We start from the raw sequence: 26,610 nt of genomic DNA, 5'->3' as shown, positions 1-26,610 counted from the left end.
GGAGACTTGATGCCTGCAGGAAGGAAACTGGACTTCAGTGAGGACTAATGGCGACTGGGGTGCTAGGGACCTTGGTAACTGTAAGAACATTTTTGCTAGCCAGTGAGAAAGTCCGGGGCTACGTAAGGCTAGATGTGCTAGGGGATGGGAGAGCAGAAACTTAGGCATTCTTCCTTGTTTAAACATAGGGTAGTTGTCTCAGTTTCCAGATTGAGACCTGGAGGCTAAGACAGTTTTCCTGTGCCTGTGGGCCAGGGCCACAGAAGATTGATTCCCACTGACTCAGTAGCTTCAGGAGTAGAAACTGCAGATAACCTTTAGATATTAACCACTCAGGTCTTGTTCTGTATTATCTGCTATCGCAAGATAGGGCCACATTTCAATGCCCAGCAGGATGTAGCTGGGAACGACCCTGCAGGCTGTTCTTCACCTTTAGAATTTAGAACAAAGGAAAATTTTTGTGGTTTAGACCAGCGTTTTTCAACCGCTGTTCCGCGGCACACTAGTGTGCCGCGAGATGTTGCCTGGTGTGCCGTAGGTACAGACAAGACAAGAATTTTATAATTTTTCACTATTTTGTTTACTTAATATTTCATAATAAAGTAATTATAAAATACTTTCTTTGTGTTTATTTGATTCCTATTCAAGAGAATTACTTTATAGATAGTCAATATAGGCACAGTTAAATTTTTTAACATTTTCTAATGGTGGTGTGCCTCGTGATTTTTTTCATGAAACAAGTGTGCCTTTGCCCAAAAAAGGTTGAAAAACACTGGTTTAGACCTTTAAAAGGACTGCCGACACCTGAAACAGTGCAGTCGTGTGGACTCCACCTGCTTGTGGTGCTCTCGAGGCCATCCTGGCCAGTTCAATAAATCCTTGCCTGCTTTCTTAATCAATCATCAGCATCCGGTGGTCTTATTTTGAACCCAGGGTTTGACCCCACAACAGGGGATGTAGTCAATAATTTTGTAGTAGATGTATGGTGGGTACTAGACTTACCAAGGGGATCGTTTATTAAGTTACATAAATGTCAAATTACTATGCTGTATACCTGAAGCTAATACAATATTGGATGCTGTGACTGAAAAATAAAAGAAAATATGCCTCCGTAGCCATATTTATAAAAGACAAAGTGGAATTCAAAGTTATTTTTTCCCCCCAACACTTTGAAAATTTAACTCATGGCCTTCTTGCACCTCACTTTGATTCTCTCTCCTTTGAGCCTCTCTCTTTAAATTTTTATAGCTTTTAGAATTTTCTTTTATATTTTCTTAATTCGATCTTTTGAATTTCCCTATATCTAAACTGGCTTTTATGTTATTTATCCTGTTTGCCACTCCATGAATCTTTCAGTCCTTTCAATATGCATATATCATGTTTCTGATTTCCTGGGGGCGGGCGGGGGGATTAGTAGTAATCTTAGGGTTTGCACCCCTCAGACTTACAGCTCTGTGGATCCCTCAGTAAGACATTTTGGCTCCCTACAAGCCTCTCAACAGCCACGCCTCTCCAGCGCTGACGGCTCATTCGCGCCTCCGCCTCCCCCATTATCTTCCTCTCATTTAAGAATGAAAATGAAAAAAAGGAATCGTGTTTTTTTTTTTTTTTTAACGGAAAAGCACCTATGGAAATAGGAAAAAATGATTAAGAACTCTTGGTTCTGAAATCCCACCTGCCCCTCTCTGCTCGCCTGTGCAGGGCGGGGGTGGGGGGTGGGGGGGAGAAAAGGAGCGAGGAGCTGGCCAGCGGCGAGCAGCCTCGCTGGAGCTGCGCACAGTCTGGAGCTCCGGCGTGAGAGTTTTTGGGCTTTCCAGCTGAAGCCGGGCCCCCTGGTCGGCCAGGAGCGGAGATGGAGAGGCGGGTGAGCGGGGCCGGGCGCGGGGAGGAGGGCGCAGGGCGGCCTGGGGCGGCGGCGGGGGGCCCAGGGCGCCAGGCTGGGGCTGGGCTCGCACCATCCGCTCGGAGGGAGCTAGGTTTTCCGCCAGCGCTTTCCTCTTAGCGCTTTTACCCGGGCTGAGAAGAGGATTTCGCCTTCCAAAGGGCGGCCTCCAGGCTGCCTGGCATTCTGGCTTTCTGTTTCAATGCCCCGAAAACAGAGCGCTGCTGCCAGGCAGAGGCTCCGGAGATGCTGCTCCCAGATCCCTGCCATCATGGGAGTGGACCTGCGCCGCCGGGAGGCCGGCGGAGAGGCTCCCTGCCTCTGGCTGGAAGGAAGGCGAGGCAAACACATCTGTTTTAAGCTACCTCTCCCCAAAATCCCTGTCGACACCCAACAGCTGGGGTGGGGGCTGCAGAATCCAGGGCTCAGGGAGAGAGCTGGCTTCCTCCTGGATGCGCTGGGCTCTTTCTCCATCCTCTGGACCTTTGCTCAGGAAGCCATAAAGGGTTTACAACCCTGGGTATCCAGGAGAGACAGACATTTTGTGTGTTCCGGATCTGTCCACAGGACACCAAACGAAGGACAGAATGCTCATTTACATGGGTATAATGCATTAAACGATAAAATTACAACGAATTATGATGATAAATGTAAAATCCAAATACAAATAATACCTCAGGATAATTTTTTTTTCTTGTATACTGTATTGGCAAGACCACACAGCCAGGGACTTTGATATCGCTCCTAACAAAGAAGGATGGTCTTAACAAAGAACTGGTGTTTCCGTATTCCAGATGCTTTTAATCTTTACCTGACCATGCAAATAAAGAAACAGCATGCCAGATGCTTTTAATCTTTACCTGACCATGCAAATAAAGAAACAGCAGGGAGGTTAATTTTCCAAGTCCATGTGACTACATGTGGTGGGATCAGGTTTGGGACCTAGAAATTTTCAGTAGAAGTATGAATAGGGGCAGTGCAGCTGGCAGGTGGACAGATGTCAGGGAAGACCCCAGCCTCAGTGAAAACCGGCAAAGGGTAGAAGTGGACTTTATTCCATTATTGTACTCCCTGTATTTGATTTGAATGACGAATTGTTTAGATACCTAACATATATTGGCATTTACTGTAGCTTAAGCACCGTGTTAAGTGCCTAAAATGCTTAATTCTCATAGCCACCCAGTGAGGTAACATCATTATTTTTCACCCTCAATATTAGCTACTGTGTGGTTTTTTTAAAAAAATACAGTTAATATTCAATATTATTTTATATTTGTTTAAGGTGTACAGCGTAGTGGTTAGACACGGATATACCTTATGAAGCGAAACACCTGATAATTCTAATATGCACCTGGCACCATACATAATTCTTAGAATATTATTGATTATATTCTCTATGCTCTACTTTATGCCCCTGTGACCATTTTGTAATGGCCAATTTGTACTTCCCTATCCTTTAACCCTTTTCACCCAGTCCCCCATACGCTCTTCCCCCTGGCAAACATCAGTCTGTTCTTTGTATCTATGAGTCTGTTTCTTTTTTTGTTCATCAGTTTATTTTGCTCTTTAGACTCGACACATGGTGTTTGTCTTTCTTTGTCTGACTTATTTCACTTAGCATAACTCTCTCTGGGTCTATCCATGTTGTGGAAAATGGTTTCATTTTCATTCTTTTTATGGCTGAATAATATGTATAAATACTACTACCTTTTTATCCACTGGACTATTGATGGGCCTTTGGGCTGCCTCTATATTTTGGCTATTACAAATAACGTTTCAATAAACATAGGGGTGCATATTCCTTTGATTGAGTGTTTTGAATCACTGGGTCATAAGACAGATTCATTTTTAATTTCTTAATTGAAACTTCATATCTTTTTCCATAATGGCTGAACCAATCTGCATTTCCACCAACAATTCACGAAGTTTCTTTTTTTCTCCACATTCTTGCCAACACCTGTTGTTTGTTGATAACCATTCTGATATATGTGAGGTGATATATCATTGTGGATTTTATTATTTTATTATTTTATTTTAATCCTCATCTGAGCACATGCTTAGAGAGAGGAAAGGAGTGGGGAGGAGAGGAGAGGGGAGGAGAGGGGAGGAGAGGGGAGGGGAGGAGAATGACACACTGATGTAAGAAAAAGACATCAGTTGGTTGCCTTCTGTATGCTCCCCAACTGGGGATCAAACCCACAACCAGGTGTGTGCCCTGACCTAGAATCAAACTAACAACCCTTTGGTGCATGTGACAATGCTCAACCAACTGAGCCACTCCAGGTGGACAAAAAAAAAAGTCTGTGTGAGTCTGTGTGTGAGTGTGTGTGTGTGTGTGTGTGTGTGTGTGTGTGTGTGTGTGTGTTTAATTGAATTTAGAGAGAAAGGGAAAGGGAGAGAGAGACTGAGACCAATAAGGTATCGAGCTCACAACCAGGAATCGAACCTGTGACCCTTCTGTGCATGGGATGATGCTCAGCCAACTAAGTCACACTAATCAGGGCTTCATTGTGGTTTTAATTTTCATTTCTCTGACAGTTATGTTGAGCATTTTTTCATATGTTATTGGGCATCTGTATATCCCATTTGGAGAATTTGTCTACTCAGATCCTCTGCTCACTTTTAAATTGGATTGTTTGTGGGGAGGGGAGAGGGTTCGGTGTTAAGTTGTATGAGTTCTTTATAAATTTTGGATATTAACCCCTCACTTGAATTTATCATTGGTGAATGTGTTCTCCCATTCAGTAGGTTGTATTTTCATTTTGTTGATGGTTTCCTTTACAGAAACTTTTTAGCTTGATATAGTCCCATTTGTTTATTTTTTCTTTTGTTTCCCTGATCAAGGAGGTATATCAGAAAAAAATATTACTAAGAGCCATGTTAAAGAGTTTACTGCTTATGTTTTCTTTTAGGAGCTTTATGGTTTCAAGTCTTACATTTAAGTCTCTAGTCCATTTTGAGTTTATTCTTGTGTCTGGTGTAAGAAGGTGGTCTAATTTCACCTTTCTGCATGTATATATTTAATTTTCCCAACTCCATTTATTTATTAGACTCTTTACTCAATTATATATTCTTGCCTTCTTTGTCATATATTAATTGTCCATATAGATGTGGGTTTATTTCTGGATCTTTATGCTGTTCCATTAATCTCTGTGTCAAAACAGTGCTATTCTGATCACTACATCCTTGTAGTATAATTTGATATCAGGTTGCATGATACCTCCAACTTTGTCCTCCTTTCTCAAGATTGCTGTGGCTATTCAGGGTCATTTGTGGTTTCATATAAATTTTTGGATTATTTGTTCTAGTTCTGTGAAATGACACTAGAAATTTTAATAGAAATTGTGTTGAATTTATAGATTTCTTTGGGTAGTATGAACATTTTAACAGTGTTGATTTTTCCTATCCAGGAGAAAGATACATTCTTTCATTTATTTGTTTCTTCAGTTTCCTTCTTCAATGTCTGAAAATTTTCTATGTACAGGCCTTTTACTTCCTTGGTTAATTTATTCCTAGGTATTTTTTGATGCAATTGTAAGTGAGACTATATTCTTAATTTCTTTTTTTGATAGTTCATTATTGGAATAGAAAATGCAACAGGTTTCTGGATACTAATTTTGTATCCTGCTACTATATTGAATTCATTTATCAATTCTATTCATTTTTGGGTGTAATCTTCAGGGTTCTCTCAATATAGTATGGTATCTATAAATTATAACAAATTTTACTTCTTTCTTTACAATTTAGATGCCCTTTATTTCTTTTTATTGTCTGATTGCTGTGAGTAGGTATTCCAATGTTATGTTGAATAAAAATGCTGAAAGTGGACAACATTGTCTTGATTCTGATCTTAAAGAAAACACTTAGCTTTTCCCCATTGAGTATGATGTTAGCAGTGTGTTGTCATATAGGGCCTTTATTATGTTGAGGTATGTTCCTTTAATTCCCACTTTACTGAGAGTTTTTATCATAAATGGATACTAAATTTTGTCAAATGTTTTCCCCCCCTGCATGTATTGAAATAATCATATTATTTTTATCCTTCATTTTGTGTGATGTTTCATGTAAATTGATTTGTGAATATTGAATATACCTTGCATCCTAGGAATAAATGCCATTTGATCATAGTGTATGATCTTTTCAAAGTATTGCTGAAGTTGGTTTTACTTATACTTTGTTGGCAATTTTGTATCTATGTTCTTCGGTGATATTTGCCTATAATTTTCTTTTCTTGTGATGTCTTTGTTTTGGAATCAGGGTAATGCTGGTCTTGTAAAAATGAGCTTGGGAACTTTCTAGTCTCTTAAAATTCCTGGAATAGTTTGAGAAGGATAGGTGTTAATTCTTTTAATAGTTGGTAAAATTCCCCTGTAGAGCAATGCATTCAAGAACTTTTGTATTTTTGGAGTTTTTATTTTTTTATTTTTTTATTTTTTTATTAATGAATCAATTTCATTGCTAGAAATTGGTCTATTAAGATGTCTTGTTTTCTCTTTATTCAGTCTTGGAGATTGTGTATTTCTAGGAATTTTTCCTTCTCTTCCATATTATTCAATTTGTTGGCATATAATAATTCAGAGTATTTTATTGTAATCCTTTGTATTTCTGTAATGTTGGTCATTTCTCTTTTCTTGATCATTTTATTTGAATATTCTGTTTTGTTTTATGAGTCTGGTTAATCTTTTCAATCTTATTGATCTTTTCTTATCATTGATCTTTTGTATTATTTTTATATTCTATTTTATTTATTTCTACTTTGACATTTAATATTTTCTTCTCACTTTGGGCTTTGTTGTTCTTTTTTCTAGTGTCTTTAGGTGTAAATTTAGATTATTTGAGATTTTTCTTGTTTCCTGAGGTAGGCCAGTATTGCTGTAAATTTTCCTTATAGGACTGCTTTTCCTGTGTCCCATATATTTTGGATTGCTGTGTTTCCTTTTTCATTTTGTCTCAAGGTATTTTTTAAAAATATATTTTATTGATTTTACAATACATAGAGAGGAATTAAGAGAGAGAGTTAGAAACGTCGATGAAAGAGAGTCATTGACCAGCTGCCTGTTGCACACACCCCACTGGGGATGTGCCCACAACAAAGGTACATGCCCTTGACCGGAATTGAACCTGGGACCTTTCAGTCCGCAGGCCAATGCTGTATCCACTGAGCCAAACAGGTTTTGGCTCAAGGTATCTTTTGATTGCTTTTTTTTTTCTTTTATTGTTTAAATATTACATATGTCTCCTTTTTTCTCCATTTACCCCTCCCTGGCCACTCCCACACCCCAGGACAAGCCCCCACTGCCCCAGAGTCCATGTTCTTGGTTATGCTAATATGCATGTATACAAGTCCTTTGGTTGATCTCTTATACCCCCCCTACTACCTCAACCCCACCCCCCAACCCCCACCCCACCCCATTTCCTGCTTTTCCTCTGAGGTTTGACAGTCCATTTGGTGTTTCTCTGTCTCTGGATCTATTTTTATTCATCAGTTTATGTTGTTCATTTTATTCCACAAAAGAGTGAAATCATGTGATATTTATCTTTCTCTGACTGGCTTATTTCGCTTAGCTTAATACTCTCCAAGTCCATCAATGCTTGATTTCTTCTTGAATCTCATTTTTAATACATTCATTGTTCAATAGTCTGTTATTTAGCCTTCATACGTTTTTAATTTTCTTCTTGTAATTGATTTCTATTTTTATACCATTGTGGTCAAAGAAGATTCTTGATATGATTTCCAAATTCTTAAATTTCTTAAGACTTGTTTTGTGGCCTAACATGTAGTCTATCCTGGAAAATGTTTGACTTGCATTTGAAAAACATTTATATTCTGTTGATTTTAATTTAATATCAATTAAATCCATTTGATCTCATGTATCATTTAAGGCTATTGTTTTCTTGTTGATTTTCTGTATGGAAGATCTATCCATTGATGTTAATAGGGTATTGAATTCCACTGCTATGACTGTATTACTGCTGATCTCTCCCTTTATGTTTGTCAGTATCTGCTTTATATATTTAGGTACTCCTATGTTAGGTACATAAATGTTTATAAGAGTTATATCCTCTTATTGGATTGCTCTCTATATCATTATTTAATCTCTTCCTTTGTCTCTTATTATAGCCCTTGCTTCAAAGTCTATTTTAATTTCATGTAAGGATTGGTATCCCAGGTTTTTTACCCCCTCTCTATTTGCATGAAATATTTTTTCTCCAACCCATTTAGTCTGTGTGTGTTTTTCATTCTGAGGTAGGTCTCTTGTTTACAGCATATGTATGGGTCTTATTTTGTTATCTATTTAGTTACCTATGTTTTTTATTGGAGCATTTAATCCATTTACATTTAAAGTATTATCAATAGTTACATTTTATTGCCATTTTATGTTTTATAACTATGTTCTTTTTCTGCTTCTTTTCTTTGTTTTTTTTTAATGTGTCCTGTAATCCTGGTATGTTGGTAATAAACTCCTTTAACTTTTTTGTCTGGAAGCTCTTTATTTCTCCTCCAATTTTAAATGGTATCTTTGCTGGGTAGAGTAGTCTTGGTTGTAGTTCCTTACTTTTCTTCACTTTTAATATTTCATGTCAATCCCTTATGGCCTGAAAAGTTTATGTTGAGAAATCAGGTGAAAATTTTATGGGAGTTTACTTGTACGTAACTACTTGTCTGTCTCTTGCTACTTTTAAGATTCTCTCTTTGTCTTTAACCTTTCCATTTTAATTATAATAATCTTGATGTAGGTCTCTTTGGGGTCTTCTTGTTTGGGATTTTTTGCATGTCCTTCATCAGGCTAGGAAGATTTCCAGTCATTATTTCTTTAAATAGGTGGCTGTCTGTGCAGGACCTGGATGCATGTAGGAGAAGCCATGCTGTGAACTAAAGCTTCTAGCAATACTGAGTCAGAAGTCAGATTAGCAGAAGGCCAAGGCAGCCTAAGATCTACGTCCACCTGCCATTTGCCCTAAGTCTCAGCTGCTGAAAGAACCTTAGGCAGTATGCAAATTTCTGAAGCAGGGTGGGGGAGAGACACCAGGTGGTGTTCACCAGGTTAACACAGTTTCCTGTTTGGTGCTTGTGCTGAGCCTGAGGCTGTTCAGCAAAAGCCACCCTGGTCTAGGGCCTGAAGACCTTTGCAGTGGGGTGGGGTCTCACGGTGGAGCTAATGGAGTTCACCAGGCCAAGGCAGAATCAAGTTTGGCTGTGTGGGGAGAGACAATGGCTGATACCCCTCCAGCCCTCACTCTGAAACCACACAATTTAGCTTGTCTGTGTATGTCAAAGAATTCTTTTTAGTTTCAGAAACGGAAGTTTTAAAATAGCAAGAACAGGAGCATTTGAGTTTTCAAAAGCAAAACTGCGAAAAGACCAGGAACATATTTATTCCAGAGAAAGTTAATGGGAAGAATGGAGGGTGATGGAGGAACCAGCTTTTCTGGCCCTAGAGAAAATATACATATTTTATTTTGGGAGAGCAAAGAGGGACCCACTAATGTCTAAGTTCAGATACCAGTTTGTGTTATGAAAAGGAGACTCTGTCTATCCCCCAGAAGTGGAGAATTCAGGAGAATGGTAAATAAAACTTACAGATAGATGTTAACATGTAAGAACAGAAAGCCTGTGTTTTGTTTTCCGGGGAGGGGCGAGGGAGGGAGGAGGCAGAGGATGGGGACCCAACATAGAAAAGAAACAGTAAAACAGAGGTGGATAGATTCATGGGAGTCTAGGCAGAGAGCCCTGTAGAATTTCCCTTTGCCCAGCACAGGAAGAATACAGGAGCAGGAATCAGGAGACCAAAAAGAGAACAAAAGAGAGTAACAAAAGAGAACACCTTATAAGCACAAAATTTAATTGCACAGATGGATGACCCTGATAACTTGAGGGGAGCACAGCAGCCTTAGGGAATGCCAGCATGAATAGATATTTGTTTCCAATAATTAGTAGTCCTGTACCAAAGGCTGGCATTATGTAAGCCCCCAGGAATATAGGTGCAATGCCAGACATTGGGACAATTGTGAAGTGTTGGGTTTGCAGGATCTGAACTGACAAAGATAATGAGACATCAAAACTAAGTATCTAACTCTAGTTGGGATGAAGGTCAGTTAAAAAAAAAATACAGAAAATGCATATTTCTTGCACACATTTAACTAATAGAAAAACCCAGAAATACAGAAAAATATTTAAGGAAAAGTTACATTTCTTCTCTATATCCCTTATAATGAACACATTCATGTAGACCAAGTGAACAGATTCTTGGAGCTACTTCACAGATAAATTAATCTCTCTACATTCTGCCCACATTTTAGAGCAAAATGATACCCGGAATAACATTCCCTTAAATAGCAACATGATTTGTAATATGGCCAAAGATTTATGCCCAGACACATGAAAACAAAGCAATGAAGAGAAAATAAAGCTATTACTGGTGTGTGTGTGTGTGTGTGTGTGTGTGTGTGTTTTCATTGCTGGTTTTTAAAAGGTATAATTCATATAAAATTTGCAGAATTTGCAGGAAAATCTACCTCAGCAAACTGCAAAGCAGTCACTTGTTTCTGACAAGTAGTTCCCCTGAGTTACATTTATAATGTTAACGGATGTGGATTACTTTGGAAGTGGGTATTCTTTGACATTTGTGGTCTCTGTTTTCGGTGTATTTGCAGTCCTTTGTTTTCCCCAGAGATCCTGTGCCTTTGGGGTTTTGCTCTTGACCATGGTGGCTCTAGGAACCAGGCCTCAAATTGCTAGGGGTTGCCATACTGAAGGAGCCACACTGCTGCTTTCCCCTTCCCATATCCTGAGCACACTGTTATTTCTTTTATTTATAGTCTCTGGTTCTGCTTTCTCAAAACCAAAGTTCTCTGGTGGTTACAACTTTAGCTGCAACATTGCCTGAGGTAACCATGAAATTGAAGCTTCCTTAGCGTTGTCCACATCCAAATGCCAATTTTTGTGCTTTGCTCTGTGTCTTCAGGTGTTCGAGAGGTCCTTCTGTCATCTGTCTACCTACAGACTGGTTTGGTTCTTGGCCGCAGTGATGCTATGCAAGGCACAAGGTAAAGACACTCCCTTTCCCTGTGTGGAGCCCAGGAGATTGTGGTTTCTGCTGTGCTGGTTCCTTTTGCCTGCATGAATTACAGTATAAACGTATAATTTGATCGGAGGAGTGGAAACAGTTCTTTCTGCTTTGCAGTCTTTTTGTTTTCCAAGTGGAAGAAAACTGCTATTTAGACATTGATTCTGTAGGTAGAACCAGGCATGAAACAATTCTAAATTAAGATATTTCTTACGTATCAACTCGAATAACTTTTACAACAACAATTACCTATGTTTGTAAAGATATGGGGATGCTTGGGGACTATGAATGAATACAACCTTTGGGAAAGGTAATATGATAGTAAGCCTTAAAACTGGGTGTGCCCCTCTTTTACAGAAAAATCTAGAAACTAATGAAATATAAAAGTTACCTAGGTTCACATAGTCTATTACATAAAGCATATGCCTGTGCTGTTGACGTATCTGCTGCATTTCCTAGTTGCGCCAGACCTTTCTCCTCTGTTCCATTGGGGGCCACCCCTCGCTTTGCTGCTGGCCTTTTATCACCTTCTGTGTGACAGTGCACACATCAGCCTTCCTAGGTGAAGGATGGGCAGACTTCACATTACCTGCAACACAGGATTTACCTACTGACTGGGGGATCTAAATGGAATTATATATACGCAGTAAAGAATTGCAAAACTTTCCATTAAATGGTTTTTTCATAGTTAACGAGAAAAATCACCCCAGGAAGTTAAAATCCTGGCTTTGATCCCTTTCTCCTCTCCATTCTAAAAGCAGCAATTTCTTCAAATTGATTTGCAGAATCCCAACAACAGGTATTGTCCTCAGAACTTTTCACACCTACCAAGAGCACACCTCACTAAAACTTGATTCATACAACGCTCAGGGGTTCCAAATGGTATTTGTCGCTATGTCCATCTTTTTACGCCTGATGTTGTTGAAAGAATATTGTTTGCTTGTGCTGACTTCTTTTTTTCTAATTACACTAGTCAACTTTTTGTTAGTCTTGAAACAACGGATTATGGTGTTTTTAATTCAGTCTACATTTTGTGTACTGTTCCATTAATTTGTGCTTTTATCTTTATTAATTCACTCTTTTTACCTTTTTTTCTGGCTTAGGGTTTGGGGATTTGGCTTAGATTTGTATGTGTTTTCATTGTCCAATTTCTCTGGTCTCCTAATAAATTAAGATTAAATATTTCTCTCTGAGAACTGCTTTTTCAGTTTCTACAGATTTCAATATATTATACTCCCAATGTCATTCATAGTAATTTATAATCTTTGCTATTATTTTCGGTGTAATTAGTTAAAAGAAGCATGTAAGCTTCTGATTTTATTGCTTTGGGCCCAATGTTCAGGACATTGGATAGCATAACTTTTTGTATCCTATTTCGAGTTCAATTTTGGGGAATGTTTCATGTGTTTTTGAAAATATTGGATATTCTCTTTTAAGTAAAAGGTTGTAAATTCATATATATAAAATATATAAATATTTGCTTTTTAAATTTTATATACTTTTATATTTGACTTTTTGCTTTATTTAGTTTTTAATATATGGAAGTGAAATTCTGAGAGAACTATAGAAATTACCCTATTATTATTATGGATTTATAAAAATATAGTTGTATTAGCTTTTTATGTATTTTTGGATTATTTTTTAGGTGCATAGAGGTTCATGATTAATGTATCTTATTTTAGATTGTTTCTTTTATTATTTTAAAATATATTTGTGTTTTTTACTTCCAATCTCCATTTTCTCTTCTTTTAAAAGTCTTATTGAACTGATGCTGAAACATTTCCGGTCTTTGAATTTAGTTTAATTTCTTCTTCCATATCTTTCTTCCTTTGTGCTACATTCTGGAAGAATTCCATGACCTACCCTTTCCACCTGCTCATTTACTCTTCAGTGATATCCATTCTGCTAAGTCAGCCAATCTGTTAAGAGTTTGTATTCCTCACTCTCTACATCTCTAATTTTTACTACTTACAATGCTGGCTTACTTTTACAATTCAGATATATCTCACTTATTCTTATTCAAGTGTTTATTGATTTATAAGAACTTTCTTCATTTGGTATAAATTCTTCGATTTGTCAAGTTTATTACTCCTCTTTCTTCTGTCACCTTTCTCAAATGTTTGGCTATTTGTTATTATATTGAGATTTCCCACTGAATAAACAATAATATCATTAGAGGAGCCAGCATTGGAGGGAGGGAAATTATTGCCATGCCTTATATTCTACACCACATTCAATAAAAATGGGGGAATGTGTAGATTGCCATTTGGTTGTCAAAGTTCTCTCCACTAACAGCCTCCTGTAGCAGTGTCCTTTATATCTCTCTATCTTACTCTGCTATATTCACTCCTAGAGGCAGGCACCACTATTGCTGCCCCTTCCTTTGTACAGGGTGTGTATGGAAGTATAGGATGTTACATTTTCTTTATTTAAATGAATCTCTCTGCCTATTGTCCATTTGCTCTTCTTGCTCTTGGCTTCCACCTCTCTCGGCATAAACCCACTTGGTAATATTTCTCTCCTTTCTGACATTTGCCCCCTTCAACTTGATTCCACCTAATTTCCAGCAAATAGGGATTCTTCACATTATTTCTTGTTCCTGAGACTTATTTTCCTTCTTATTTTTCTACTCTGCTACTTCTAAAGATGGAAAAAAACATATTAGAACTTATATTTCCTTAGCAACATTAGAGGTGTAGATAAATGTTTTCTTCTTTGACTTTTTCTTTTCTATAGTTGACTTTGAACATGCATTGTTTTTTAATCAGAAAAATTTGTATTTATGTGTGTGTTAATTTTTTTTTTAATGATTCCATGATAAAAGTGCTGACCCGCGATGAAAGAAATCTGCTGAACAAACCTGCTTCTTTAAGATGCGTCCTGGAAATTCCCCAAGAAGTCCTGATTGTGACATGGCAGAAAATCAAGGCTTCAAGCCCAGAAAACATGGTCACTTTCAGCAAGGAACACGGGGTCGTGGTCCAGCCACCCTTTAAGGATAAGATAAACATAACCGAGCTGGGACTTCAGAACACAACCATCACCTTCTGGAACACTACTCTGGACGATGAGGGGTGTTACAAGTGTCTCTTCAATACCTTCGGTTCCGGGAAGATTTCAGGAACAACCTGCCTCACACTCTTTGGTGAGAATCTTTGAGAATACATTGTCTCTGACTAGAAATGCTATTTTCGAGAATGTTTAGAACATGGTGGTGGCACCTAGTTCTTTAGGGTCCTAACCCGAGAATGATTTGTTAGAAGACACTTTCATGTCTACTGTAACTGTGGCTGTGTGGTTATTGGAGAGTTCATGAGGTTACATTGAATCTCTGCCTGGTGTTATCTTTGCTTCAAGGAGTCCTGTGGTCATCAGGAGCAAGTGAAGGACTGGGTAATGACAACCAGTTCTATATAAACAGCGATAGCATGCAGACCTGGCATTGACGTTAGCAATCATGTGACCATAGAAGAGTCCTGTCCACTTTCTGCAGCCAAGTTAATTTCTCTGCACACTAATGTGACATAGATTATCCGCAGTGTCTCTAGCGGCTTTAATATTTTTGGATGTAACATCAGAACCAAGATGGGCTAACCTGGAGCCAGTTTTGGTGTTTCCTCTCATTTTGTTTCAGGATAGCTCTCTCAGGATTGATAAGGGGACTTGTAGCAGAGGCTCTGCATATTTTGATGTCAATTAGAAATTTAGTTGAATAATACATTATTTTAAATCCAAGAGGAAAAAATAATCCAAGGCTTAGTTTGGCAGCATTCCTTTCCTATTAACTAACACATAGCTGAAATCAATAATTGACAAGTAGGAATGAGGGGGAATTTTGGAGCATGGCACACTTAGTGGTGCTTTTAGGAGGGAAGAGACAAACAGGGTTATTAGGCATGTTAAGAGTTTGAGAGTTTGAGCACATCAGAAATATTGGACATAGGGTAAGAAGGGCTCAGAAGATAATGCAAGGGAAGTATGATAACACCAAGTACAACTTTTCTTTATTTGGCTAAAATAAATCCTCTCTGCAGGATCTTATGTCAGGCTTTGTTCTTCATTTCTACTTCTTTCATTCTCGCTGTCTCCCTCAGTCTCTCTCTCTCTCTCTCTGTCTCCCTCAGTCTCTCTCTCTCTCTCTCTCTCTCTCTCTCTCTCTCTCTCTCTCTTTCTCTTCCCTTTCTTTGCAATCCTTCCTCTACCTTTTCTTCCTTTTTACTCCCTTTCTTCATTTGCCTTCCCTTCCTTCCTCTCTTCCTCCCTCCGTCTCTCCCTCCTTCCCTCTCTTCCTCCCTCCGTCTCTCCCTCCTTCCCTCTCTCCCTCCCTCCCTCTCTCCCTCCCTCCCTCCTTCCCTTCTTTCCTTCCTTCCCTTCCTTCTTTCTTTCCTTCCTTCCCTTCCCTCCCTTCCTCTTATCTCATCTTTCCTCTTTTTCCTTCTTGTGTCATATGTTTCTCATTTCTGTTCCTTTTCTCGTTCTTCTTTGCTCATCATTCTTTCTTTGTGCTATTTTCCCTCCTTTGCTCATAGCCTTTTATATTATTTTTGTCTGAAAACCTATCTATTGAGTCTCCTAGCTACCAATTTTTTTTTATACTGACTTTTCCAGCCACACTTAGTTTTTATTTATCATTCTTTGATATGCCAGAGACCTGCCACCAGTCTGGTGACATCAACCATAACCATCTGCCTTCAATTTCATTATTCTTTCCCAGTGCTCAAAAAGGTTAGTAATTAGGCATTCTTTGGACAGAGCCAAAGTTCTCTAGTCCTGTTTCCTCCAGCAGACTGCCACTCACCCATCTCTTGAACCTCTAAGTAAGGACAAGTTTTATTCAGCATTGCCCTCTAATTATCTTGTAGGCTATAAAGCCAACCACAGAAATACAGGTCTGCATTTGTTCAGCAGAGATAAACTGTATTCCAACAGAAATGTGCTCTTCAGTTATGGGACTTTTAAAAAGGGAACAGTGTAAAGCTGGCCTAACGAGTTATTTCTTTTTTTTAACTCCGTAAGGTGATCTCCAAGTTCCTTCAGCTGTCATTCTGTGATTCTCTGGTTATTTTTATTTTGTGTAGATATTCCCAACAGGGACTTTCCTGGTTTCTTCCATGCAGCTCACTTGCTGATTCAGCCCCAGGCAGAAACCTGCTACCGCTAAGCAGCAGTCCCGCTCCGGGGCCCTCTGCTCTGACACTGCCCTGGTGCTTCTGAGACGCGCAGGCCACTTGTACAGCGTGCTCATTGATGGCCTCTGGTGCTCGTTTGTGAGCGGTACCCAGAAACAGGCAGAGATGCTGCATTGCCCCTGACAAAGGAGAACATAATCACGAGGCTCTGTACTGTTCTAGAGAGAAGATAGCCTCTGTTCATCCAGCTAGTTCATCTAGAGACAAACTAGAGAAATGTTTTGGGTTTTTTTTGTTGTTACAGGTTTGTACTAGGCTGGTCCCATCCTTCAGGTAGAACCGAGAAGGCCTCGGCAGGGGTTGGGTGTGCTACCTTATCTTTCTAGCCCCCACTGACTTACTGAAAAACCATTCTGTCATCTCTCTGAGGAGAGTGTGAAGCTCAGACTAGGTGCTTAACTGATGGCAGACCATCCTTTTATTTTTTTGTCCCAGTGCAGCCCACAGTATTCATTCACTCTAATTTATCCGAAGACCACCTAAATGTCACTTGCTCTGCCAATGCCCGCCCAGCCCCTGTAATTTCCTGGAAGGTCGCTGGGTCAGGAATGGACAACAGTACTGAGATTATCACACACCCCAATGGGACCACGTCTGTCATCAGCGTCCTCCACATCAAAGACCCCAAGAATCAGATGGGGAAGAAGGTGATCTGCCAGGTGCTGCACTTGGGGACTGTGAATGACTACGAGGAAACTGTGAACAAAGGTAAGAGAAGGTGGGCAAAGAAGGCTATGTACTGTGCCCACACACCTGGAATGTGGTGATTGCTCTGCGGAACCTCATGGCCTCTTAATGAAAGAGCTAATAGAGGAGAGAATGGGTTAAGTAGGAAAAGGAAAACAGAGTTGAGGAAGCCAATCAAGCCAATGTTACTTTGATAAATGTGGCACAGTGCCCACGTACCAAATGCTGAGATCCATTCATTCATTTATTCTTCCACGCTAGCATTTACTATCCAATGTGTGCCAGGCTATTTGACAGCATCTAGTCCACTAGGAAACACCGAAGTGGTTGAACAACTTGTAAAACTTCATGTTAAATGCTTCCATAAGGTGCACCATGGGAGGATTGCAGGTGGGAAGGAGTGACATCAGCTCAACCTGGGAAGAGATCAGAAAGATTTCCTGGAAGAAGACATCTTTGCTGAAACCTTTGCAGAATCTGTACTGGGGGAAAGGGTCTGATGAGGTGTTTGCCTCACCCTTTTTAAACAAACTGCCTCCTGCTCAAGACCCCTTTTGCTCTCTTATGTTTCTATCTAAGCTGCTACCCCCAGGCCTAAGGATACAAGAGGTAAGGGTTATGGGAAAGAATAAAGAGAAGAGTGATAACAGCCACAGTTCTCTTTCTCTGTAGTTTGGAAGCATTAACTTGGATGAGGCACTCTGTAATAAACCTTCTAGAAAAATACTGCTGCTTTTTGTTGGGGGGTTGGGGGTTCGTAGGGGGCATTTTAAACAATAAAATCTGAAAAAGCTTTCCCGTGTTTGCCTTATTGGTGCCCTGGCCTCTAAGGAAAATCTCCTGTAGTCATTTCTGGAGTCCTTGAAAAAAATAGACTTATTGAAAGTCAACATTTAAGTCACTTTCATCGAAAGGTTTGTGATGTTAGATTTGGACATTTTTTAAATGAACCTCAGACTCAGCCAAGGCAAAAGGTAAATTTCCCTGCAAAATAAGAAAAAGAAACATATCTTCTTTTCCAAGAATACAGAAACTAACATCATTTATATTGATTTTTTTCTTTTATATTTCTCTGTATTTTCCAAAATTTCCTCAATAAATACATTACTGTAATTGGCAGTAGACAAAGAATATGTGCTTTGGAGGCAAAAAGAACAGGCCTCGTTTCTACCACTTACTATGCTGATTTGGATTTACTGAACTTCTCTCTGAGCCTCAGTTTTTTAATATTAGATAATGATAACACCTAACTCAGGCTGTTTTGAGGATTAAATGAGATAATACATCAAAAGCTCTTATTATATGGTAACTACATAAAACATGTGAGCTATTATTATTATCTAAATGTCTTAATATAATATGTCATAAATATAAACATCAATATGTCTATATTTAAGAATAATTTTTATTGAAAGTTTACCTCTGGTCCTCAATAGCTTCCTTTCATGACTGTTTTTCCTCTTCTTCCCTTCAATGTCTATAGGTTTTTGGTTTTCAGTTCCACTGCTCTTAAGTATTGTTTCCTTGGTAATTCTTCTGATCCTAATCTCAATCTTACTATACTGGAAGCGTCACCGGACCCAAGACAGAGGTGAGTTATCACTGAAAGTACAAAGAAGGAAACAAATGATTTCTGAATTATAATATCCCATGAAGATATAAATAAAGTGATGGCAACAGTGTGCTTTGTGTGTTGTTTCCAAAAACACATAAATGTTAGTGGTATTTTAAAATAACCCTCCAGCATCATTTTCTTGCAATTGGACATTAAACTGGATGTTTCTGCTTTTGATTGGCTGAGATTGTCCAAAGGCTAATTATTTTGGTAAGTTGAGAGGAAGGGCTGAGTAGAGGAGATGTGGAAAATGTTTATCTGATGACTGGAGTCATCTGATGACAAAAACCAGAGAAAAAAAGCTTATCACTGATGCTGTGTTCTTTCTATCCATTAGTGAAAGAAACAACCTCTTTTCTTTTTATAGTATTCCACAGGCCAACTATTCCATTTAAAAGACTGTGGCTGAAACCAGTTTGGCTCAGTGGATAGAGCGTCGGCCTGCAGATTGAAAGGTCCCAGGTTCCATTCCAGTCAAGGGCATGTACCTTGGTGGTGGGCACATCCCCAGTAGGGGTGCGCAAGAGGCAGCTGATCGATGATTCTCTCTCATCGAAGTTTCTAACTCTCTATCCCTCTCTCTTCCTTTCTGTAAGAAAATCAACAAAAATATAAAAAATAAAAAATAAATAAAAATAAAAAATAAAAGACTGTGAAATTGTCCAAAATACTCAATAATTAAGTAGTAATTTCTGTGTTATACTCTCACTACATTTCAAATAGTATAAGCTGCATATAGGTGATCCATACTGATAAACTATGTCATGTCATTCTGTCACTATGTCATGTGACTCTTCCCACCAGTGTCTTACATACACCAGGGGCTCGAGAATCATTCAGTAAAATAGTGAATGACTACATGAATGAATAAAAGAGTAGATTTTCAAACTGACTTTTTAAAATTACCTTTTTCTTATTGTAAATTCAGTACCTCATAAGCACTGAGTCTAAAACATTGTGAAACATTATAAAATATAAAACTAGAGATGAGATAGAAGAGGAGCCAGCTAGAAACAGAGAAAGAAATTGGTTTCTGAAGACAGTCATACCGTATTTTTCGGACCATAAGACGCTCCGGACCATAAGACGCACCAGTTTTTAGAGAAGGGAAATGAAGAAAAAAAGATTCTGAAACAAATAGTGTCCTAAAATATTTTATGTGCATTAAAACCCAACATCACAGTCATAAACACATGTAATCAACCCTGTAAAGTAAACAGCAGCATTTAGAACCATTTTAGAGCCGGGCAAGCACACAGAGACCACACAGAGCCGGACAAGTAAAAAAACTTTTTTTTTAAAGTATATGTGTAGGCTATATTTGGACCATAAGATGCAGGGACTTTTCCCCCCCACTTCTGGGGGAAAAAAGTGCGTCTTATGGTCTGAAAAATACGGTAATTGATTACTGTGCATGCAAAGCTACTATTTATGTTGAATGTGGTATGTGGTGGGAATTTCCTGGGGTGAAGGGGTGACATGGGAGTTTTCTCCATCTCAGATGACTGAAAGAGAGGGAAGGAAAAATATGTTGGCTTATTTTAGAATGTCTGTTAAAAACATCACTCAAATGCAACCTTTATTTTTTTCTCTTCATTATGTCTCATAGACAAATATCTTTCATATTCTAGGTGGTTTTTTTTAACACAATTTTGCATATTCATCTATGGTATTTATAGTATTCCACAGGCCAACTATTCCATTTAAAAGACTGTGGCTGAAACCAGTTTGGCTCAGTGGATAGAGCGTCGGCCTGCGGATTGAAAGGTCCCAGGTTCCATTCCAGTCAAGGGCATGTACCTTGGTGGTGGGCACATCCCCAGTAGGGGTGCCAAACTGAAAGAGAGGGAAGGAAAAATATGTTGGCTTATTTTAGAATGTCTGTTAAAAGCCAAACTGGTTTCAACCACAGTCTTTTAAATGGAATAGTTGGCCTGTGGAATACTATAATTTTTATAAATACCATAGATGAATTCTTGTGGTTTTATAAGAAAAGCAACAAATCTTGTGTCAATTACCCCTTTGCAGAAGTATATCAAGGTATCTACTCTGTCAGAGAAAGGAGACTGCAGATCAGCAAGCCCATAGACCTCAGTAGCAGTTTGCAGATAAGCAGAAAGCTGATTCTACTTCATCCAAACATTTTACTTTTCCAGTTAGAAGCTGACGTCCAGGAGAGGAAAGTCGATTTTCTTCCCTAAGGTCACACAACTAGTTAGCGGCAGGCTTAGGCCTCCCTGGGCCCCTTACATTTGCCAGAATGTTCTCTCAGTCATGGTGCCGCAGAGTCCTGACTCGAAAGGCACTATACTGCACTTATTTTTCTCTGTGCTTGCTATTACTGCTTTATTCTTTTGGGAAGTTTAAGCAGGAAAGTATAAAGTGTTCACATTGATTCCTAAAAGTCCCTTTTGGACAAGAATCATAATACAATCTATTCAAGCCCAGGGTGAATTCCACCAGTAAGGGGCATTTGCAAAAGAATTGTCCTCTGTTCATTAACTAAGTCTCGGATTTCCTGGGAACTATAATTGTTCAATGCCTTATCCAGTTCCTGAAACAAAAGAGCCAGCTTATCTCTGTACCCAGGCTTTTCTTCTCACGTATGAAATACAGTAGTTCCCCCTAATCTAAGGAGATACAGTCCAAGACCTCCAGTGGATGCCGGAAACTGTGCATAGTACCTAATTCTGTAGATTCTATGTTTTTTACTATATATACTTACCTATGATAAAGTTTACTTTATAAGTTAGGCACAGTGAGAAATTGACAACGGTATTCAAAAGTAAAATACAATAAAGTTCTGTGATGTGACATTATTAAATAAAATAAGGGTTACTTGAATACAAGCATAACAGATACCCGCTGCTGCAGTTGATGCAGATAACCTGGATGGCTTGTCAGTGACTAATGGGCAGGAAGTACATACAGGGTGAATATGGTGGCCAATAGGATGGAGTAGGACTGTGCAAGATTTCATTACACTACTTAAAAATAGTATGAATTTAGGTAGTAAAGGGTAAGGGGGGGTCAAATAAATGGTGGTGAAAGGAAATTTGACTCTGGGTAGTGCACGCACAGTGCAATACACAGATGATATATATCATAGAATTGTACACTCGAAACCTATATGTTTTATTAACCAATGTCACCAAAATATCTCCTTTAAAAACTTATGAATTCTTTATTTCTGCAATTTTCTATGTTATATTTTAGACCGCAGTTGACTGCAGGTAACTGAAACCGTGGAAAGCAAAATCATGAATAAAATGGACTACTATAAACAACTGAACCTGCATTGAATCTTGTAAGAACTTGGATGGCCATTTACTGACGAAGTCTTTGTGATATAAGGACAATTCAGTTAATTTCAATGCATGTTCAGTGGCATATTTTGAATGATTGGATTGTTTGATTTCAAAAATTTTAGCAGCCAAATCACTTGATCCAGTAAATTTAAATAGCTAATAAAACCACCAACTATTGATTATGCTTGAGACTTAAACATTCAAGATTAAGGAAATAGTGGTTCAAGACCAAAATTTAAGTTGCACAAAGTTGGAAGAAGGGGAAGAAAATCATTTTTTATTTCTTCAGGTAACAAATTCTGTGATAAAAGTATCAATTTATGATAAAAGTGACTAGTCCTTAGCTTCCCATCTTTCTTTCCTCTTACTCTTAGTTATATTTTTCTTCTTTTTCCCCCATCATCTCCTTAAAACTTAAAATTTATGGATGAGCAGGGAAAATGGCATTAAGATTCATGGCTTGACCTGAAAATGGGTGATGTAAACAGAAATAGAGGGGAACTGAGTATGTTTGTGTGTATGTGTGTGTATTTATGCATGTGTGGGTTTGGTTTGTGAGAAGAGAGGAATGAATTAGTTCTTGAACTTATTGAATACTAGAGGCCCAGTGCACAAAATTTGTGCACTAGTAGGGCCCCTTGCAGCTGCTGGCTGCCAGCCAGGTATTCCCTTCCTTCCCCCTGGCCAGCCCCACCCCATAGTCGAACTCTTGGATGAACTCTCAGTAGAGGGGACAGTTTGCGTATTACACTTTTATTATATAGGATAAGTAGACAAAGAATAATATCCATGGAGCTGATCAGCAGTAAGACAAATTGGTAGGTAAGGAAATTATATGAAGTAAGGTTCAACTCTTTGTCAGATAAAGTTTATTTTAGATCAAAATCACTTCTTGATTACTCACAACAGCATAAGCAAATTTATAGTTTTTGGACAGAGGGGTATTCTGTAAAAACTGTTATTATTTTATGGAGAAGTTAAACTCCCTTTACTTTTTTTGTGGTTCCTGTATGATGCCAGAGAGTATGATTTTGATTTTTTTTTTTTTCAACAGCAAGGCTGCAATCTGAAAGAAGGTGTGATGAGTTAGAGGCAATTTCTCTTTGCTCCATTCCTGATGGGATCATCGCAGTTACTTCCCATGAGACTGCGACAATAAGATAATAGGTTAATAGGTTTTCAAAGAACTTTTATTCTTTTATGAATCAAGTCCTTTGTTATTGAAGTAGATAGTGAGAAAAAATTAAAATTTCCCAGGGAAAATTTCCACTCTTCTACAATAGTTATTTCTTTTAAAACCTATTTGAGGTCATAACTTTGTCCCTTCTACATATACTACAATCAAGTTAAATTGGGGCTGAAAATGATCTTTTATTTCTCATTAATCAACCCAAAATGATTGCATGCATTTACTTTGGGGCAGATCATCATAGGCAATAACCTAATTTTTAGAGACCTTTATTTTGAGTTAGCAATTGTCTTTTGTTTCATTGAATCAAGACTGAACTGGAAAACAATAGAAAATTTAGACAAACAAATGAAATGCATGTTCCAAGTGTCACTTTTTCTTCAAGAATATAACTATTTAATGTGGAAGTGTTTTTATTTTACCCACATTTTCTACATAATTACCCTGATTTATTCCACTTCACTATACACTAACCTAATAAATAAGTGGGCTCTTTGCAATGATTAAAAATGGCAATGTTAGTAAAGCACCGTGTCAGTTAATTTCTCCTATTGATCATGTTTCTTTCTCCTATTTTAAGCTTAGTACTATGTCACATAACAGAGATGACCAGTAAACAATTTATAATAGTGAAATTGATGATTAGTTGTAAAGGCAATACAAATAATATTTGTTTAAAAAGATAAGAATCTTTGCTTTGCTAAATAATTGTATGGATGTTTTCCAGATGAGGGCTGGAGGAGTGGTAATCCTCATCCCTACCCCAATTTCCTCATAGTTCTAAGAAAAAAAAATGCAATGCTTTTATACGAAATGTATTAAGCAACTTTTATTGAACTCCTAGGTCAGAATTTCTGGTTTAAAATTTGCATTCCAAATTAACTTTTTTTCTATAAAATTTTACCCTTGAATGGGTGCATATGCCACCCATCATATACAAATTTCATGGTATAATCTGGTCAAAAAATTATGACTAACAGACCCTTAAGCCCAGGCACTCTTGCCTGAGCTATTCTTGTCTTTTGCCATAGACAGCTCACATTGGTAATAGTAGCAAAGTTCAAATATGCAGAACTTTTTCAGTCTGAAGTAAGAAATACTTCAGATTAAGAGATACAGAGTAATGGTGCCAAGATAAAATTCAGGTCTTTTACTTCACTGACTAGACGTTGTGTAGAGGCCCATATCCTCCCAATTTCTGTGCTAGCAAGACAATAGCCTAAGGATCTCCATTTATTTTCTTTGTGACCATTCTTAACTCAATGTCCATCCAGCAAGTTAATGTCCACAGGAAACAAAGTTCAAGGTTTTATGGACGAAATACCTAAATTTCTTGGAATTCTTGAATATGTTCTTTTCCTTTTAGTCTTAAGTGACTCTGCAAACTTTTATTGCCTAGAATTAGCTATCTATCCTTTTAAAGACAGTCATAGTCTCCTCACCTCATATTGGGTCAAGAATGTCTTGATTTCTTATCTTTGCTGATTAAATCTGCACGAGATTATTGACCTCTCTGTTACTTATTTTCTTAAAGTCTATTAAGATAGAAATTATAAATGTGCAAAGTTAATATCTTGTTCTTTCTTTTATCCAGAGCCCTAAGAGAGCTGCAAAACCCTGGAAATTATTCTCTGGTCTACTTGAATCTGATACAGGAGGAAAGTAGGAGTGAAAGGGTCATTCTCGAGGGACCTATGAGAGCAAAAGAAGTGGAAGTAAAAGGCCTAAGAATTTCAAGACTTTCTACTGCCATCTAAGCTAATCCGTGCTTGTGCGAATTACAAGAGGAAGTCATTTACCTCTCAGGTCTGTTGTAGGATTGATTTTGTAAAGCAATGCAGTGTTGTGCTGTTGAATGGATACTGGACTTAGCATGAGGAGCCACAGTTTGAGACTGACTTTGGCCAAGACTGGTGGCAACCCCGTATTAATCACTATTCAATGAACTCCCATGATGGCATCCAGAAAATTAAGGAGTTGGACCAGATGATTTGCCATTCTGCTCTAAAAACGGTGTCCTTCCAGGAGGAGGGATATGAGCAAAGGGAAAAAGAGATGAGCAGAGAGAGAAAAAAGAAGTTGGAAAGGTTAAGGACCAAAGAACTTTTCTGAGATTACCTTTTGCTTTTCTGTGGCTGTTCCATCTCTTCTCTGCTGTTCTTAGCTCCATGAATCTGTTTCCTTGTCACTTAGTATCCAATCCACTACCTACTTACTGCTTTGCTAATAGCTGGTCTCTCTAGAACCCTTGGTTTCACTGCTATTCTTCATGTATTTCTGTGATATCACAATGAAAATTGGACTGAATTTATTGTGAAATAATATGGCAACCTTAACTCTTCTTGCCTATTTTTATAGCAGAATAAACATTGCTAGTCTTAGACAGTAGCTCACATTAAAAAAAAAAAAAATGCATGCACTCCTTGCCCCATTTGTCTCATAATATGACCCAGCCCTGTTTTAGTCATTCTGAATTCAGACTAGTATGTATAATGGAATATATATTATGAATCCAGGCATTTAGATTTCCTAAATAACAGTTGGCCAGTTCAAATGCTTTGTCTTTCCTAGCTTCTTTTCCTATGAGTTCACTTTTCACAGTAGTAGTGGATGCATGTCTGGGTGTATATTCCCTTTGTTCTAAATATATTGTTTTAACTAATGGAACAATTTTGGAACTCTCTAATAATCATAAGGCCAAATTAGTGACTCTCAGTATCTTTGGCTTTCTTGTCTCTATCCAGTGACCTAGAAACTAAAACTCAAGTTGTTTTCACTGTTGAATTGGGTATTTATATTTTTAGTAAGCTATTGAGATGTTATTTAATTCTGTGTTATTTCTTACTTTTATATAAGATACCGAAGAATTAAAAGTGTGAACTCTACATATTTTGTTTATGATATTGTCTTGGAAACTGTGGGAAATGTAGACATTAATGATAAACCTTGTAGTTTTCCTCTATGTGTGAAACCTTCTACTCCCCTCTACCTCTCACCCCTTAAAGATGCTGTGGATAGATGTCCCTGATCTGGTCAATGGAGGCTCTTTCAAGTTGTTGCCTGTGTCCTTTAGATATGACCCGGTCAGTTTTGGAGTACATCCTTATATGTGTACTTCCTGTTTTGCTTTTTAAATACCAACATTTGCAAACTGATAACCTCACACAGTTTTAAATTTAGTAGGAATTACCACTTAGTTTTTGGTTTTGTAATACTTCTGATATGTCAGCTGCCAGATAAGGAAGGATAACTTAAAGCGGCAATTCTCAAATATTTAGGTCTTAAGACCCCTTTCCATGCTTAAAGACATCATTGAATACTCTCAAAGAGTTTTCTTGTAAAGTGAATTATATCTGTTGATATTTTCCATATATGAAATTAAAACATACATTTTAGAAAGAAAAGTGTACAAGCCCACATTCTATTAGTTGTCAGAGTGATGTCAGCATCACACTTCATGTAGTTTCTGGGAAACTCCACAGCACACTCGTGAGAGAATGAGAGTGAAAAAGGCAAAATAATGTGTTGGTGTGATTGTGACATACTTCTGACTTTATGAACCTCCTGAATAGGTCTCATGCACAATACTGAAGACTGCTCATCACTCTCATATCATATGTATATGGGCTTCAAAATGGACTTCAATCCAAAGCTTCTGTGCAACCCATTCCC

General features: G+C 38.1%; 1 protein-coding gene across 7 annotated transcripts; it reads left to right on the top strand.

The window, feature by feature from the left end:
* Positions 1-1,718: 1,718 nt before the first annotated feature.
* CD200 (CD200 molecule) lies at positions 1,719-25,823 on the top strand. 7 transcript variants are annotated; one of them, XM_036445553.2, is made up of 7 exons: positions 1,719-1,864; positions 10,849-10,930; positions 13,775-14,095; positions 16,575-16,847; positions 18,310-18,417; positions 22,804-22,916; positions 24,533-25,823. In XM_036445553.2, exons 1-6 carry the CDS (start codon positions 1,853-1,855, stop codon positions 22,911-22,913), a joined length of 906 nt encoding a protein of 301 aa, XP_036301446.1. In that variant the 5' UTR covers positions 1,719-1,852; the 3' UTR covers positions 22,914-22,916; positions 24,533-25,823. The 7 variants fall into 7 exon arrangements, with proteins under 7 accessions (XP_036301446.1, XP_036301449.1, XP_045439954.1 ...); XM_036445556.2 differs by lacking the exon at positions 22,804-22,916; XM_045583998.1 differs by lacking the exons at positions 22,804-22,916; positions 24,533-25,823 and adding an exon at positions 21,658-21,683.
* The last annotated feature ends 787 nt before the right edge of the window (positions 25,824-26,610 follow it).

The sequence above is a fragment of the Pipistrellus kuhlii genome, unplaced genomic scaffold (assembly GCF_014108245.1).
Source record: "Pipistrellus kuhlii isolate mPipKuh1 unplaced genomic scaffold, mPipKuh1.p scaffold_m20_p_2, whole genome shotgun sequence".
NCBI classification, from domain to species: domain Eukaryota; kingdom Metazoa; phylum Chordata; class Mammalia; order Chiroptera; family Vespertilionidae; genus Pipistrellus; species Pipistrellus kuhlii.
The sequence above is the reverse complement of the archived record's forward strand: the minus strand, read 5'-3'. Positions and strand labels throughout refer to the sequence as shown.